The 14,121-nt window shown below is 39.9% G+C and overlaps 1 protein-coding gene across 1 annotated transcript; it reads right to left on the bottom strand.

Annotated features, from left to right (window-relative positions):
* Positions 1-3,512: 3,512 nt before the first annotated feature.
* On the bottom strand, positions 3,513-12,897 carry NCF4 (neutrophil cytosolic factor 4, 40kDa). The gene is made up of 10 exons (XM_009332619.1): positions 12,866-12,897; positions 10,985-11,069; positions 9,626-9,779; positions 9,246-9,316; positions 8,328-8,455; positions 7,285-7,342; positions 5,588-5,686; positions 4,718-4,848; positions 4,537-4,602; positions 3,513-3,741 (listed from the first exon to the last, which is right to left on the bottom strand). Exons 1-10 carry the CDS (start codon positions 12,895-12,897, stop codon positions 3,513-3,515), a joined length of 1,053 nt encoding a protein of 350 aa, XP_009330894.1.
* Positions 12,898-14,121: the final 1,224 nt, after the last annotated feature.

Raw genomic sequence — 14,121 nt, 5'->3', positions numbered from 1 at the left:
GATCCAGAGCCGTCTGTGAGGCAGATGATTCAACCTGACGGGTGATCCTCCCTGTCCAGCCTCCCCCCACAGCATCAGAATCCTCTGATGCAGAAACCAGCAAAACCACACTTCCCTAGAACTGGAGACAGAAGGTGTAAACCGACCACAGGATTTTCTTGGCAAGTAAGTCTTCAGAATAACTGCTGTATCATCTATGCACCTCAAATGCCACTTTCAAAGAAGCAAACCACGCCCTTTCCAGGAAAGTCTGTGTAATTGCCTGTAAAATAGGAAGTCTGTACTTCCTATTTTAGCCCCCAAAGCACTTACTTAGATGGGACTGTTTAACTGGGAAGGGAGGGGAAGGAAGTTTGTCATTGCCAATATGCATGTTAACAATTACCAGATCATGGGACTAATGTATTTTCAGAAAAAAGAGGATTGACTGCAGCCAAAGTGAGAAAGACTAAGAAAGAATTCTCTGGTTTTTACTCCTGTGCTGTTTCTTGCTTTACTCTAGGCTAGACAATCTTCAAGGCAGGGATCATTCTGTACTTTATGTTTATTTGTACATAGATATATTAGGGGGGGCATGGAGTGAGAGAACTGCCCTTATCTCTGTAACCCTTTAATTTGAGTATATTTTAAAAAGTAAGCTTTACCAATTTCAACAACAATTAATAATAAATTATAAAGGAAACAAAAGAAAACTGGTGAGAAGAGTTGATCTGAAGTTATCCTATATCCAAGGCAGCCACTGTTTTAAATCCAGCTTTTAAACATAGCCCAGTAGCCTTCAGTAATGATCTATAGGAAAGTTACGTAGCCATAAGGGAAAGACACACTCAGCTTTGTGCTCTCAGGGGTAAACTACGGGGGACTGAGATGACACCCCAGATACAGAATATAACTGCCAGAGTCAGTCTGTCTGTCCCGCACTGCTACTACACCTTCTCTAAATCCCTGTAGTACTGACCAAAACCATAGTTAGCACAGTTAGGATCTCACAAGAACTACCTCAATACACAAGGAAAAATATGTGTACTGCAAGTAAGGGAAATGTGCAGAGCAAGAAGGAGAATATGAGAGTATCTGAGAAAATTGTGTGTCATTGGGATTACCAGGAGGTGTGCATATAAAACCTGCAGACGAGGGGGGGGAATATGCGACTTCGCTGGATGGGCAGAATTTACTTTGCATTACAGTATAAAGGCAGAAAGGAATTCTCCTGCTCTGATTTTCAGGGGCCACTAAGTTTACGTACGTTCTTCCCCCACCCTTAGAAAAGAGGTCTCTTGTTTCCCAGCAGACATTTTTCTTCCTCACTCAAACAGCCCCTCCGTCTTCAGACTTGCTGTGTTGGTGGTTACATCACAGGATCTAGCTGTCAGTGAAAATCTTCAGATGTTGTTTGCTCTGTTGAACTCCAGGAACAGGTAACAGGTAATCCTGCACACCTGAAGCTTTGCAGGCCATGCATGCCGAGTAGGTTTCAAACTTACAATGCATTCTCTTCCATGTCACAAGGTGTAAGATGACTAACATTTTCATTGCCTATTGCTTCATCTCTTTCCTAAACCGCATTGCTTCAATGCCTTTGAAGTGGGAAGTTACATTTTGTAACATTTTAGTAAAATAATGTCAACTAAAACTTTCCATCATTGGCAAAAAGGAAGACATAATCTGTGTCTCTTCTGAATATATGTTATCTACCTCTGAAATTTAATATGCATGGACTTTTCAGGTGGAACCTTTGTACCTGGAAAGCAGATATGGCCTGTAGCACATCTTAGAACTCTTTGGAGAGTGGATTTTCTTATACAAGTCTGTACAGGATTGGTATACAGCATGCTAGAACTATGCACTTAATAATTGAGTGTCAAGTAAGAAACGATTTATGGATCTCAACATAGCAAACGATACGCTTATCTTTAAATATAAACTCTTTCCTTTATTTCCAGTACACTTATATGCATAAATGCAGGCCTACGGATAATAGAATATTAAAGCTTATGTATATAAATAAGTTTATGTATATACATCAGGAAGAAAAAAAACAAGTTTGAAGGATAAGTCACCTTAAATACTTTTGTTGTTGTTGAAGATCTTGTTACCTGATAGCATTACAGGTAACATCTAAGAAAAAAAGAAAACATTATTTTGCCAGTTTTGGGAGGGGCAGGTTAGTTATTCATGCATTGTTAGTAACTGTTTCTTAGTACCTTCAGATACTTGTAAATCATCTTCTCTTTTGTCTGTACAAATTTTAGCAGCAGGTCAAGGAGAAAGATTTTTTAAAATGAGGAGTTGTAGCTTACTGCCACAGAAACTAACAGTCGAATCCAAAGCATGGTGTTTGAAAACTCTTTTAACTTATTTTTTACTGGTTATATTTATATTTGTTGGTATCTTTTTAACACCATGACTGCATGGTGTTTTTAAAATACAGTATTTTAGGTATCAAACAATTTATGTAAAACATACATAACTTGTAATTCTTACAAGCGGCAGTAAATTTTTTCAAGAAGAAGATATTTTAATTGCATGACCATTAAAGAAATTTTTGCAAGATATATTTCTTTTCAATAATAAACTCCTCCTTAAGGAAAGCTGAATAGGTAACATTGAAACTCTTCTTCAAAATTAGCTCACTTTCAAGCAAAAAATAAAAGGATCAGAATTATTTCACCCCCCCCCAAAAAAAAAAACCCTTTTAAATAGAAACTGATAAAATAAACTCATATGTAAATTTATTTCTTGAAGAATCTGATACAGTAATTTGTTGTTAGTTCTACTTTGCAATGAGGTGTCAGAAAGCAGAAGATAGACAGAGAAGAAATCACTATTTGAATAAGCATCACACAAATCTTCCCAGAATGCAGAAATAAGTAGTCTGTACAATTACGAAAAGATCTACAAGGAACACCACAGGTGTACTAGGTTTGATTCACAAAATTCAAAATATTGGTCAGTGGAAAGAAGAAAACAAAGGTGGCTGCAATTTCTTCACTGAAATATGAAAAAGTTTTCTTGATGCTTCCAGAACAAACTCTGAATGTCCAGTCAGACTCCCACATGACAGAAATAATTACGCATTCATAAGCACTGGCACACAAACCTTCCTATCAGCAAGTGGAGAGAAAATTATGGCAGTCTAGAAAAAAAGCTTACGAAGACATTCTGGACAAATCATTAGCTCTGGGCGCAAGAATAGAGATTAGAGCAGGTCTTGGGGCTCAGGACACTAAACCTCTACTGCAGGCTAACACAGACTTGCTTTGTGAATATGGCCAGAGATTTTATTTCTCTATTCCTCTCTTTCTCTGGTCTCTATGTATATGTCTCTATTACAGAGGAGTGCTAAAAAGCTAAAGAAGCTAACTAAGTACAGATTTTACACTAAAAGGTAATATATTACTAAAAATTACTCTTTTCAAGCTCACTTCAAAGGCTTGTTAAAGGAAACTGTCTGCAGAGAGGGATTATGGAAGGGCTGTATAGCTACCTACTGGAACATCTCTATATAGCACTTACGTTGCTCTTACTGTTTGAGTAGCACCTATTCCTGGACTAGTGTTGTAGACACCCAAGTCATCTTTGTGAGTGATGTGCAACTTCCAAGGGAAGAAATGCTTCTCAGACCGCCTTCTCCTGCTCTGAGATACCATGAGTTCAACATCTTGATCGGAGAGCAACCGGATCAGATCACCATCAAGGTCCCGGTAATTCAAAACAATGTCATCTTGGCCAAACTCCCGCCTGGTAGAAAAGAAATGGATTGATCCCCAGAAATCAAGGAATGCCTGGGAGGTGCTGCATGATAAACACTGTACTGGCAATCTGATTCATTCTGCTAAAAGCCACACAAAGCTTTGGGTGTCTTGGCATTCTTGACACAGCTAATACTAGAAATCATACAGCCACATTCATGCTGTGTTGTGTTTAAGCTAAGAAATCTGTCAGAACCAGGAACCATTTCCAGTAACACCACGTGCATGGCACAATTAATCTGTGAGTTTGATAAAATTCCCACACATAAGAGTTGACTGTAGTTGCTACCCACTTTTGCTTACTTATGGTTGTTTTTTTTGAGGGGAGGGCAGGTTAAGGAATGGAAGACTATTAGCACAGGTGTTCTATTACTAATACTTGATGTTCTAATGTTTTGATGTTCAACACTAGATTAACCTAGTTTAACCCTAGTTTAACAGGTGTTTGAAGGCGGTGTCCGGCATCCTGAAGTAGTATATTAGACAAAAGGTCCTTGCATGGGGGTATGCCTCTGATCTTAGAACAAGAAATGGAAACTTCTACCCAGCATAATTGAGTTAGAAGTGTGTGGCATTCCATACTTACTGACAATCCCAAGGCAGACTAGTGTCTGCACGGATGGCCCTGGGCCAAGTCAAAGTACAACCTTTTCAGGACACTTGAAAAGTATTTCACACCCAAAACACAGTGATGACCAAGTAGAATGTGGAAAATCTAGGACTGGAAGGAACTTGGCAAATGCTTAAATGATATTAAACATACAACTAACTGCTTGCATTGTACCTCATCAATTCCATGAGATCTCTGAATGATGGAATACTGCTCAGATCCTCTTCCACCGAGATATCCCTGTAACAAGAACAAATCTAATCATTACATATCATGAATGTATGATATGTATGACAATTCAAGAGAATTGTCAGCATTTCTTCAGCGATAAATTGGAAGACTATTTTCTTATTACCTGATAGTGCTCACAGTCTCATCATGGTAATAACAGCGAACTTTATTAACTGTGTCTTCCTGCTGTGGTAAATCTTTTATGATCTTCACAAAAGCACATGGGAAAATCCCAGTGGCATCATCAGCTGTTCCCTGGAATGACAGGAATTGTTAGAATGAAGAAAACCATGCCATTTTTGCCACATACAATAAGTTCTGGAATTCAATTAATTTCCATGGAAACAACAGTAAGAATTTTTCTAGTATAATCAAGAAAAGAAAGGCTACAGAAGTGACCTGATGGCATCCCTACAAAAAGTTTATACAATTGCATAGTCAAATACAAGGCGGGGGAGTGAAACAGTGTGTAAATAACGAAAGTCAGATGGTTACCAAGGAAAGCTGTGGTGTTTGAGCAAGCAGAGATACCATATCAGCAAACACACAGTATGTTCTCCTCATCCTTTTTCAGAACACTGCTGCATTGCCCAAGTTCTCTCTAATCAGGCTGACGTGTGTTGTGGTATGAAGCATGAAGCATACAGCAACTCACCCTGAGGCAAGAAACCAATTAATTGCTGAAATGGAGTTTCCATCTCCTTTCTGTGGCCTTTTTGTGTTCTAATCACTTCCAAAGAATTTAAAAACATTCCAGCAGAAGCAAATGCAAATGAAAACTTAAGTCTAGAGAGCAGAAAAGTTGTAAGCTAAAACCATCAAGGAAGGAAACAATTTCCAATTTGAAGTCAATTATTTATTCTTGACAGTAAGACCTGATTATGATACAGTTTCTTCTTGAAAGGAGGAGACAGGTCCCAAGGACTAGGAGAGCCCTTTCTATTCATATATTTCAAGGTATGCTAATAATTCAGTACCGCTATTGCAGTCTTACCTCCAACCAGTCTTTGTTTACTCTGCTGAGTAGATAGATCAGGTCTCCCTTCTTGAAGCTGAGTTCCAGTTTATTGGTTCCAGAAAAATCAAACAGTGCCTATGGAAAGTGATAACACTGAAATTATTAATTCACAGAATTACAAAAGTGAATCTTTTGTTCTGTTCTTGGGGTGAGAGCATAAAACAGCACGATAGTATGCACATCGTCATCACAGAGGTATTTCTGGGGTAAGGTCATATATATAACCATAGTCTGCAGTTGTCACAATTTCTTGTCCTACTCAGCACACACAAAACTGCTTTGAAGAAGTAGTGAAAGCACTAGGATAAACACGGCTCTGAGAGGGCTACATGCTAGGTTTCTTAAAGTGGCAGGACACTGAGCACCAGAGAAATAAATATAAAGACGTTGAAAACACTTAAGAGCAAGTAAGTCAACAGAGGTGAAGACAACTGACAACTTGAAAACTTGAAAACTTGAAATCCTGAGAATTGAAAAAATAATTATTTCTGGTTGCAGTTTTACAGCTTTCAGATTTGCTGCAAAATATCACAAAGAGCCTTAAAAAAATGCAAAAGTGTTGTGTCATAATTTAAGGGTAACTAACTGTTGTTTTTACATCTAGCTTTCAGGCCTGTATGCTGAACTGAGAGATTTGGGGACGTCTGGGAAATTGACACATAGTTAAAATGGAACTTAGATGCCCCCTTGGGGCGGGGCAGGGGGGAAAGGAGGTAAGCACATGCTACCACCCTAACAAGCTGTTCTTGAATAATTAAAGCGGCCAAGTTATCAAAAAGGCACATCTCCCCCATTGTCCTTACAGAATATGGTAGACATTTAAATCCTATTAGAGGAGCAAAAATGAAAAGTTGTTCTTTATTCTGTGTTGAGATGGTTCTTTTGGTCTCGTTAATGCCACGAGTTCTCCTAATAAAAAAAAGACAATGTCTACTGTTGTGCTAGTAGTTCATATGTCTACTTAATAGCTCTTTCAAAAGCCTTTTTTCATCTATTGAAAAGTTTTGGTAGGTATATTAAATACTAATAAATTAATAGATAAAACCCAAGAGAGATGACTGATCCAAGACCTGCCATACTCAGTGTAAAAACCAAAAACAACAAACCTCAAAGCACTTGCATGTTTTTTTTTAATCTTACATGGCAAAGTCACGTGTTCCAGGAAGCAAGACCATGCTCAGACAAGTACTGGTTACAAAGCAGTTCCATGTGCTTAATACCAAGACAATATACAGCAAAAGACAAGGGTATAGGCACTTTTCAGTAGAACACTTATGTTACAGAAAATACTAAGAAGCCTCACCTGCAAAGCTTTTAAACACATACTGAAGTCAATGAGACTGAAGCTTGTGCTTGTTTTAAATTTAATTTATGGGTATCACTATGTAAATGTGGACCATTTGACAGTAAGCTGTACGTGTCTCCCAATTTTGAACTTCCTGTCATTCTGACTTCACGATGGACCTTACTATTACTCAAGTAAGGAGGAACAGAACACTTCTGTCCACCCTTTGTTTCATTCCCTGTTGTTAAAATCAATTGCTTTCCTGTGTCGATTTCACTTTCCCTTCTTTCCCCAAGCTCTAATTGGAAAAGGCAACTTGATCGCTGAGATACCAAAGTAAAACAGAGTTTAATCTCCTATCCTATGACAGATAGTGCAGAGTACTCACCTCAGCCCGTGGAGTTGCCATGCGGTCAAAAATAGGCACTTGAGGTGAAATGCTTTTACTGCAAAGAAAGGAGACAACAGGGAGGTAGATATGTCTCTACTGATACGACACGATCAGTAGCACACTGTCTGCATTTTCATTATTTAAGAGGCAGGCAAGCCATAGGTCACTGGAGAAACTGCATAAGAATCTGTGTGCAGCACTGAAGTAAATAAATATGGATGCAGCAACATTGCCCTAGTTCTCTCAGTTTCAGTGCAGAGCAGCAGCAATCTGATGATGTCTGCTGCTGAGAACAGATGGAATTTTCAATACAGTCAGTATCTTGGACCTCTCTTCCACAGCACTGCTCAGCCCCCCTACTCTGCCTTCTGCGCATCCCTGTTTCTAGCATTTATGGCATTCAGTTCAAACCCTGCCATGATGCACACATCCAGGAATGCATACACGCATGCAGGTTTCGCACTGTTTGAGGTAAGTGAAAAGGAAGCGGGTCTATCTTTGCTATGTTGAAAGGAGAATTAATTTGTCTGAAGGGTAATGAAGTATGACGTCTACTTAGCGGTTCTCCAAAGGGGTGTCAATGCTGCTATGTAGGACAGGCCCCTGTTTAGACAAAGGACAGGAACAAATTAAGTATTCAGTTTCATTTAGTGTCTGAACCAGATCTCACCGAATTCAGTGCCAAAACTCACATTGACTTCAGTGGTGCAAGCCTATGTCCTTAAGCTTGGCCTGTATATTCTGCACATTATAACAGGTATTACCGTTAAAGAATTATCAACAGATAGAGCTGAGCAGCGTTTTTTTAAAAGCAAGCTAAACTCTCATTTTTGAATTTTCCTTCAATGCAAGTACCACATCCACTTTAAAAATTTTACATTATTGAAAACAAGAAATACCCTTTGTCTACTCTGCCACAAAGATCCTCATATTAGGACTTCATGGATTCACTTGGGAAACACAGTGGTGATCCTCATCTCTCTCTCCCCCCAAAACTGGACAGCATCAAGCAATGCTGAAAAGACATGTCAATCACTTACACTCGGCGTGTCCGTGGGCGAAGCCGTCTCAGTCTGTGAGGCACCTGTTCACTATCAAAGGTTGAGTGGTAGAAGAACAGCCGTACCTCTTCATCCATCAACACCCAAACGGGTAGGCAGAGTAGGTTCTGTGCCAAGAGCAAGTAGGAAGCAGAGTATAACAGTGGGAGAGACCAATTCTCTATTTATTTACATGTAACAAATATGCCTCTCTGACCTACAGGATCATGAAGGATATTCATTACTGCCAAAAATCTCCCTCCTCTCCCTTCTCACTCAGCAGGACACGTCTGAACAGCTGACAGTTTCTCCTGTTTACTCCTGGAGTTGGCCAATGTATCGCTTCACTCTTTTTGTGCCTGATTTACTGCAGGAGGAGTAAATTGCTCTTTGTGTTTCCCTTCAGAACATGAATGACTGTGGAAAGAAGGCAATCTTAAGTACCGGAAGACTTGGCCAGCGCGTCAGACTTTTACCAATTTAAAGTCGGGTCTTCAGTTAACCTGCACACAAAGAATATCTCTCCTCGATGTTACTGGCTGTGTCTTCACTGTAGAGCAGGTACACCCAGAAGCCCACCCCACTCTCCTAGTGCCTTAGGTGCACATACCAACTCCATATTCATACAACACCTGGAGATTCATCATTTCCTCACATATCTCAGGGGTTTTTTGTAAGTCAGTCTATATGTGAAGGCAGGGAGTGAGCCTTTGTGTGCTCCAGCAGATCCTACAGTCTGAACAATCTGGGGAATAGGACTGCAGGTTGTCCCACAGCGTGGACACTGTGTCTTCAGGAAAAACAATACAGAGAGAAGCAGATACCTAGGACTACAACAGTACTGTCTCTCTTAGCTGATTTCAAGGGGTAAGAATCTGCAGTGCTCAGTGCAATCTCTACCCTAAAATGAAGTTTTACCTTCATGTAGACATTTAGGATGGGAATCCTGTTCTCAGCAATTTCCTTTTTGGCCCCAACATAAACCTTCCCTGGAAAATATAAAACCTGTGACAGTTATTGAAGAAAAAAAATGGAGGCTGTCAGAGAAATGAAGCAATCAGGAGAAAGTAGGATCTCCAAGAAAATAGTTATTTTCTAAAGGATTTTAGGTTTCTAAATGAACTTTACCGCAAGTGGAGGAATTGCCAATGGAACCTGACTTCAGCATCCACAGCTGGGAACTAGTTCCTTGTCACGACTAGCAATCCTGTGTACTTCCCTACAATGCACTCCTCTTTAGGACAGCCTGGGGCTGAGAAAGCTGCTAATCATGCACAGATTTGGTACTGACACTTTACCTGGCAATACGGGGAGTGTGCAGGTAAAAGGGCTATTTTTGCTCTCTGCCCCGTATCTCTCCTCTAGTGTGGTGTGCAAGGCATAGAACTGACGATAGCGTCGGAAAATCAGGTATCTGCCACCACCTTTAACCTTTACTTCAATGACAAACATCTGAAACAGAGAAGGGGATTCAGGCTGATGTTCATGCTTATAAATACTTACCAAATGAAAGCGAGGCATACAATTAGGAACATAAGATCAGTGCTCTGCTAGTGGGAATTTTGTCTTAGGGGCAGAGTAGAAAGCAAGCCTTCAGTTAAGCATCTGCAGACTCAAGTACTAGAAAATAACAAGTTAGCACCAGACAGTGTGGTATATGTGTGGGTCCAGCTTTCCCATGGATCATGTCCCTGTGGCTGCTTTCTATTACATTATCTTAAAAGGAAACCTGTAATGACTAGATGCTACTTTATGCTTTACACACCTTCCCTCAGTGACAAAGAAAACATATTAGGGAGGTAAATACAAGTATTTTACAGTAGGATGCTTTGGGCGTCTAAATCTATAGACAGACATCTGAATGAATTGATTTTCAGAAATTATGGTCTGACCAAAGGTAAGGCCAGGAAAAAAAACTTAGTTGCCTTACTTCTAATGCCCTCCTTCAACCACTATCTTATTTGTTATCTCTTGCCAAAATTGCTTTGCTCTGAAGGAGCCCACGATTTCCATGCACTGACCTCTGAGTCACATTGCAGCCAGATCCTTCAGAAAACATAAAGACAGAGCAACACACATCACTATATTCCAGAGTAAAACCTGCATACTGCAGTGGGAAGGTTTTATGAGCAATGTCTCCAGCAAAAGCAGCATACCCTGCAGAAGTCAGACTGAGCTGGTCTTATCCAAAACCCCTCTTCAGGAAACCTCAAAGTGCTTTTCCCTACTATTCCCTTCCTGTGTGCTCTTTCATGACTTATTAATATGCTACCTTCTGTGGAGATGGAAGCATCCTAACTTGCCAGTACCACGGAATAATGAAGACAAGACCCTGCCCTTCTACCCTCTTTGAGTTCCTTTCCCACTATCTTCACCAAAGGTACAGCACTCTAATGGGGAATAAATCAGAAATTAGGTTAGAATTTAGAAAACAAGCAACGTTAGAGGATACTTCTGTCACATTTCACCCAGACAATAAATTTTTAGACTAAATCTGTGCTAGACTAACCTCCATTCCAGAAAAAAGAAGCACTGAGAAGTTCTCCGCACAGAACTATTCATGCCAAAAACCAACTACATCAGATCAACTGCATTTTGCTTCCCACAACCAGTCACAGATGAGGGCATATAGATACAGGATAAATCTCCCTTCTTACGTAATAATTAGTAAAGCCTTTCTTCTCTTCAATATCTGCAATGTTAGCTGAAACAGGTACATCATCTGGAAGCTGGTCAAAATCACTGTGAAGCAAGAACAAAAAATTTAGGTTACTCATACTGGCATTAGCCTTCGGAGGTCTCTATGCCGTACAGAACAAAGATACTTAGGCAACATCACATTATCTAGTGTCAAAACCAAGAAGTTGGAAACTCGTGGTGTCATTCTCCTCCTCTGGAGGTCTGATATTGAGATGTCAAGTTTCTGTAAGTTCAGCACAAGTCAGTGACCATTGTGAAGATTCACCAAGCCTGAAAAACATCCCTATCGTTCCTAGGCTTGCTAGAGTAGCAGGACTACAAAAGAAACACTTGAGCTGGTAAGCTTTTCCTGAGAAATGTGATCAGCCACGGATGCATTCTTAATCCTTCCTACAGCATCTAGTAGACTTACAATAATAACTCAGCAGCAGTATCTCTTATTCTAAGGAGATCATTATATACCATGATTTATGCTGTTGTTATTACTGCATTACTGTAGGGAATAGGAAACAGTTCTGAGAAAAGAACTTGCTGTGCTAGGTGCTGTAGAAACTGACAGCACAAAGCTAATTCCTAAAAACTTTACACTCTATGTGTAAGATGCATTCAATATGTACCTTATATATATATAAGATTAAGGACAACAGAAGGATAAGCCCAAACAGAAAAAAAGCAAAGAAACAAAGACGTAGTATTGTTCTATATAATAACTAGTGGTGCCTGCAACAGCTGTCAAAATGTTGTCAAGTTTTCTTGTAAACATCACAGTAAAGCAGACTCTTAAAGAGGCTTTGAAAAAAGAACGAATAGCCTAGCAAATATTTACAGGTAGACCTCCTGGTCACAGCAGATAACCCGAAGCAAGCACAAAGATATTGTTTGAAAAATGTCAAAAATGTGTGAAGGAACACATGATAGTGGGCAAGGTTAGAATGAGCTTTGCAGATCCTAGAAAGTATTGGATTTGAAGTAAGAAAGAAGGAAGGATCCCTGCAGGAACTCCTAAAGAGCAGCCATAAGACCACACTCTCATGTTTCTTGTCTATATTGTCCACACAATAAAATGCCATGGATTGGCAGGTGCTTTTTTCTCTGGGACCTAATCCTTGGTACAACATCTTTATCAAACAGAAGACATTCACCTTTGCTTCAATCTTACAACTCAATGTTGTTAGAGTGGTATTTACATGAACACTTATGTAAAAAAGATCAAGAATGAGGAAAAAAGGATAACAAATGAGGTAGAGAGAAAGAGAAATTTTAAAAAGGATCATCTAAGAAATGCCAAGCTGACGTAATGTTAAATATTCTGATACTACAAAAACCATGGCAGTTGGCTCAGTTTATTCTGCTAGGAGAATATCCCAAGCAGGGGCTTCCACAATGCGTAGCCCATCTGGAAGGCTGAAGTAATGATGCAAAGTCTTGCAATAGCTTGCTGTACGAGGAGAATGACATGAATCAGCACCACCCACAACACCATAAATACTACCACTTACTGTGAAGAGGGATGTGGTTATGGAGATCAAGAGGTATAATTATGTCATATCACAAACACTCATATCACAAACCCCAGTAAAAGGGAAACTGCAGCTATAAAGAGGACAATGACCCACTATTGTCCTAGGTGGTGAATATTCCCCAGGAAAAGAAGAAAAAATGTCCACTCCAACTTAAGAAATGATCTGCTCCATGCTGAGCAGCCTAATAGTTTGGAAGCTATGATAACAAGAAGCCTTTTAGAATCATCAAAGAAGCTTGCATCCAAATTAAATGAACAGATCGTAGCAGTTACATGGAGGCTTGTGGGGAAGTGGGAGGAGGGAGAGACACGTTACCTCTTTTCTCGCAGCTGACGGGGAAGAGACATGGTTTTCAGCTTCTTAAATCCAGATGGCTAAGCTCTATTCCTCCACTTCTTGTGCAGTTCCTGATTGAATAGGATGAACACAGTCAAAGCAATTCTCCCTGTGTGAATCAAGACTCCTTTGCAAGGCCTCAGAGAGCTTTTTTTTAATGCTTCAGTGTCAGGCGATTTCTTCTGTACCTCCCCACCCCCGTGAGATTGAGGAAGTCCTAGAGAAAAAACAGTCATAAAAAAAGCCTGTTTTGTGATGTCTGTCATGTCTCGAAACTGCCACAGTTGAGAAACCAAAAGCCCAACAAAAAGCAGAAACTATGAGCCACATATTCCATTGTCCACCTCTTCACCGAAATATCTGCCTCTGTGGAAAGCCAGTATGAGTGGGCTCAACAAATTCTGTTTTGCCCCAGCTAAAATGTCCCCATATACACCTCTATGCTAACATTTGTAAACTAGGATGAATACTTCTGATCCCTTCTTGAGGCTCTGTGATTCCCCGAGAATCCTCCCTTCCATGGACCAAAAGCCAGGAGGTGGAGCTAAAGAATAAATTTTCAAGTGGAAGCAGAAAGTATGATCAGGAAATTCAGCCTTGTCAAACATATGGGTACCAGGGTATCAGGCACAGGAGATTAGGAGATGAACTTTGAAGGATGGATCCATGCAAGTAAGACATGAGTCCTTGAAGGAGCAGAGATCTTTTCAGCTTCGTGTGCTCAAAACAATCCACATTTGCCACCTACAAAGACAGGGTAATGGCTCACCCAAAGAGAATCCTGACTGCCCTGCCTTGTACACAAAGGTTAGTGATATAGCATTTGTATAACATCAGTTGACAATCTTTCAAGAAGAAAATAAAAGGAAGAAAGTGATGAGGAAACCATCATTTCCTAACACTGCGGATAAGTTGCAGCATAGCTTATCTGCCTTAGTCGAAAGCTGTCATGTGTAGTATCTTTGCCTCCCCATTTCAGTCTTTGACTCTCTTCCATTTTCATGTTCAATACATATTTGGTTCCTTCTCCTCCTTCTGCTGTCAAGCACAAAAAATCTCATCTGAATGGAGCAAAAGTCAACCAGCATCCTTCGAAATAAAACTCTGTTTACAACTGTAATCATCAGCCTTGAGAGTAAACTGCATTTCACTGCATTTTAATGAAGTAAATTCTTCACCCAGCTCTTTCCTGTGGATAACTGAAGGCACCATTATAGAATTTGAGAGGGGATATA

Source organism: Pygoscelis adeliae, unplaced genomic scaffold, assembly GCF_000699105.1.
Source record: "Pygoscelis adeliae isolate BGI_AS28 unplaced genomic scaffold, ASM69910v1 Scaffold399, whole genome shotgun sequence".
Lineage (NCBI taxonomy): Eukaryota > Metazoa > Chordata > Aves > Sphenisciformes > Spheniscidae > Pygoscelis > Pygoscelis adeliae.
Note: the sequence above shows the minus strand (reverse complement) of the source record. Positions and strands in the feature narration are given on the sequence as shown.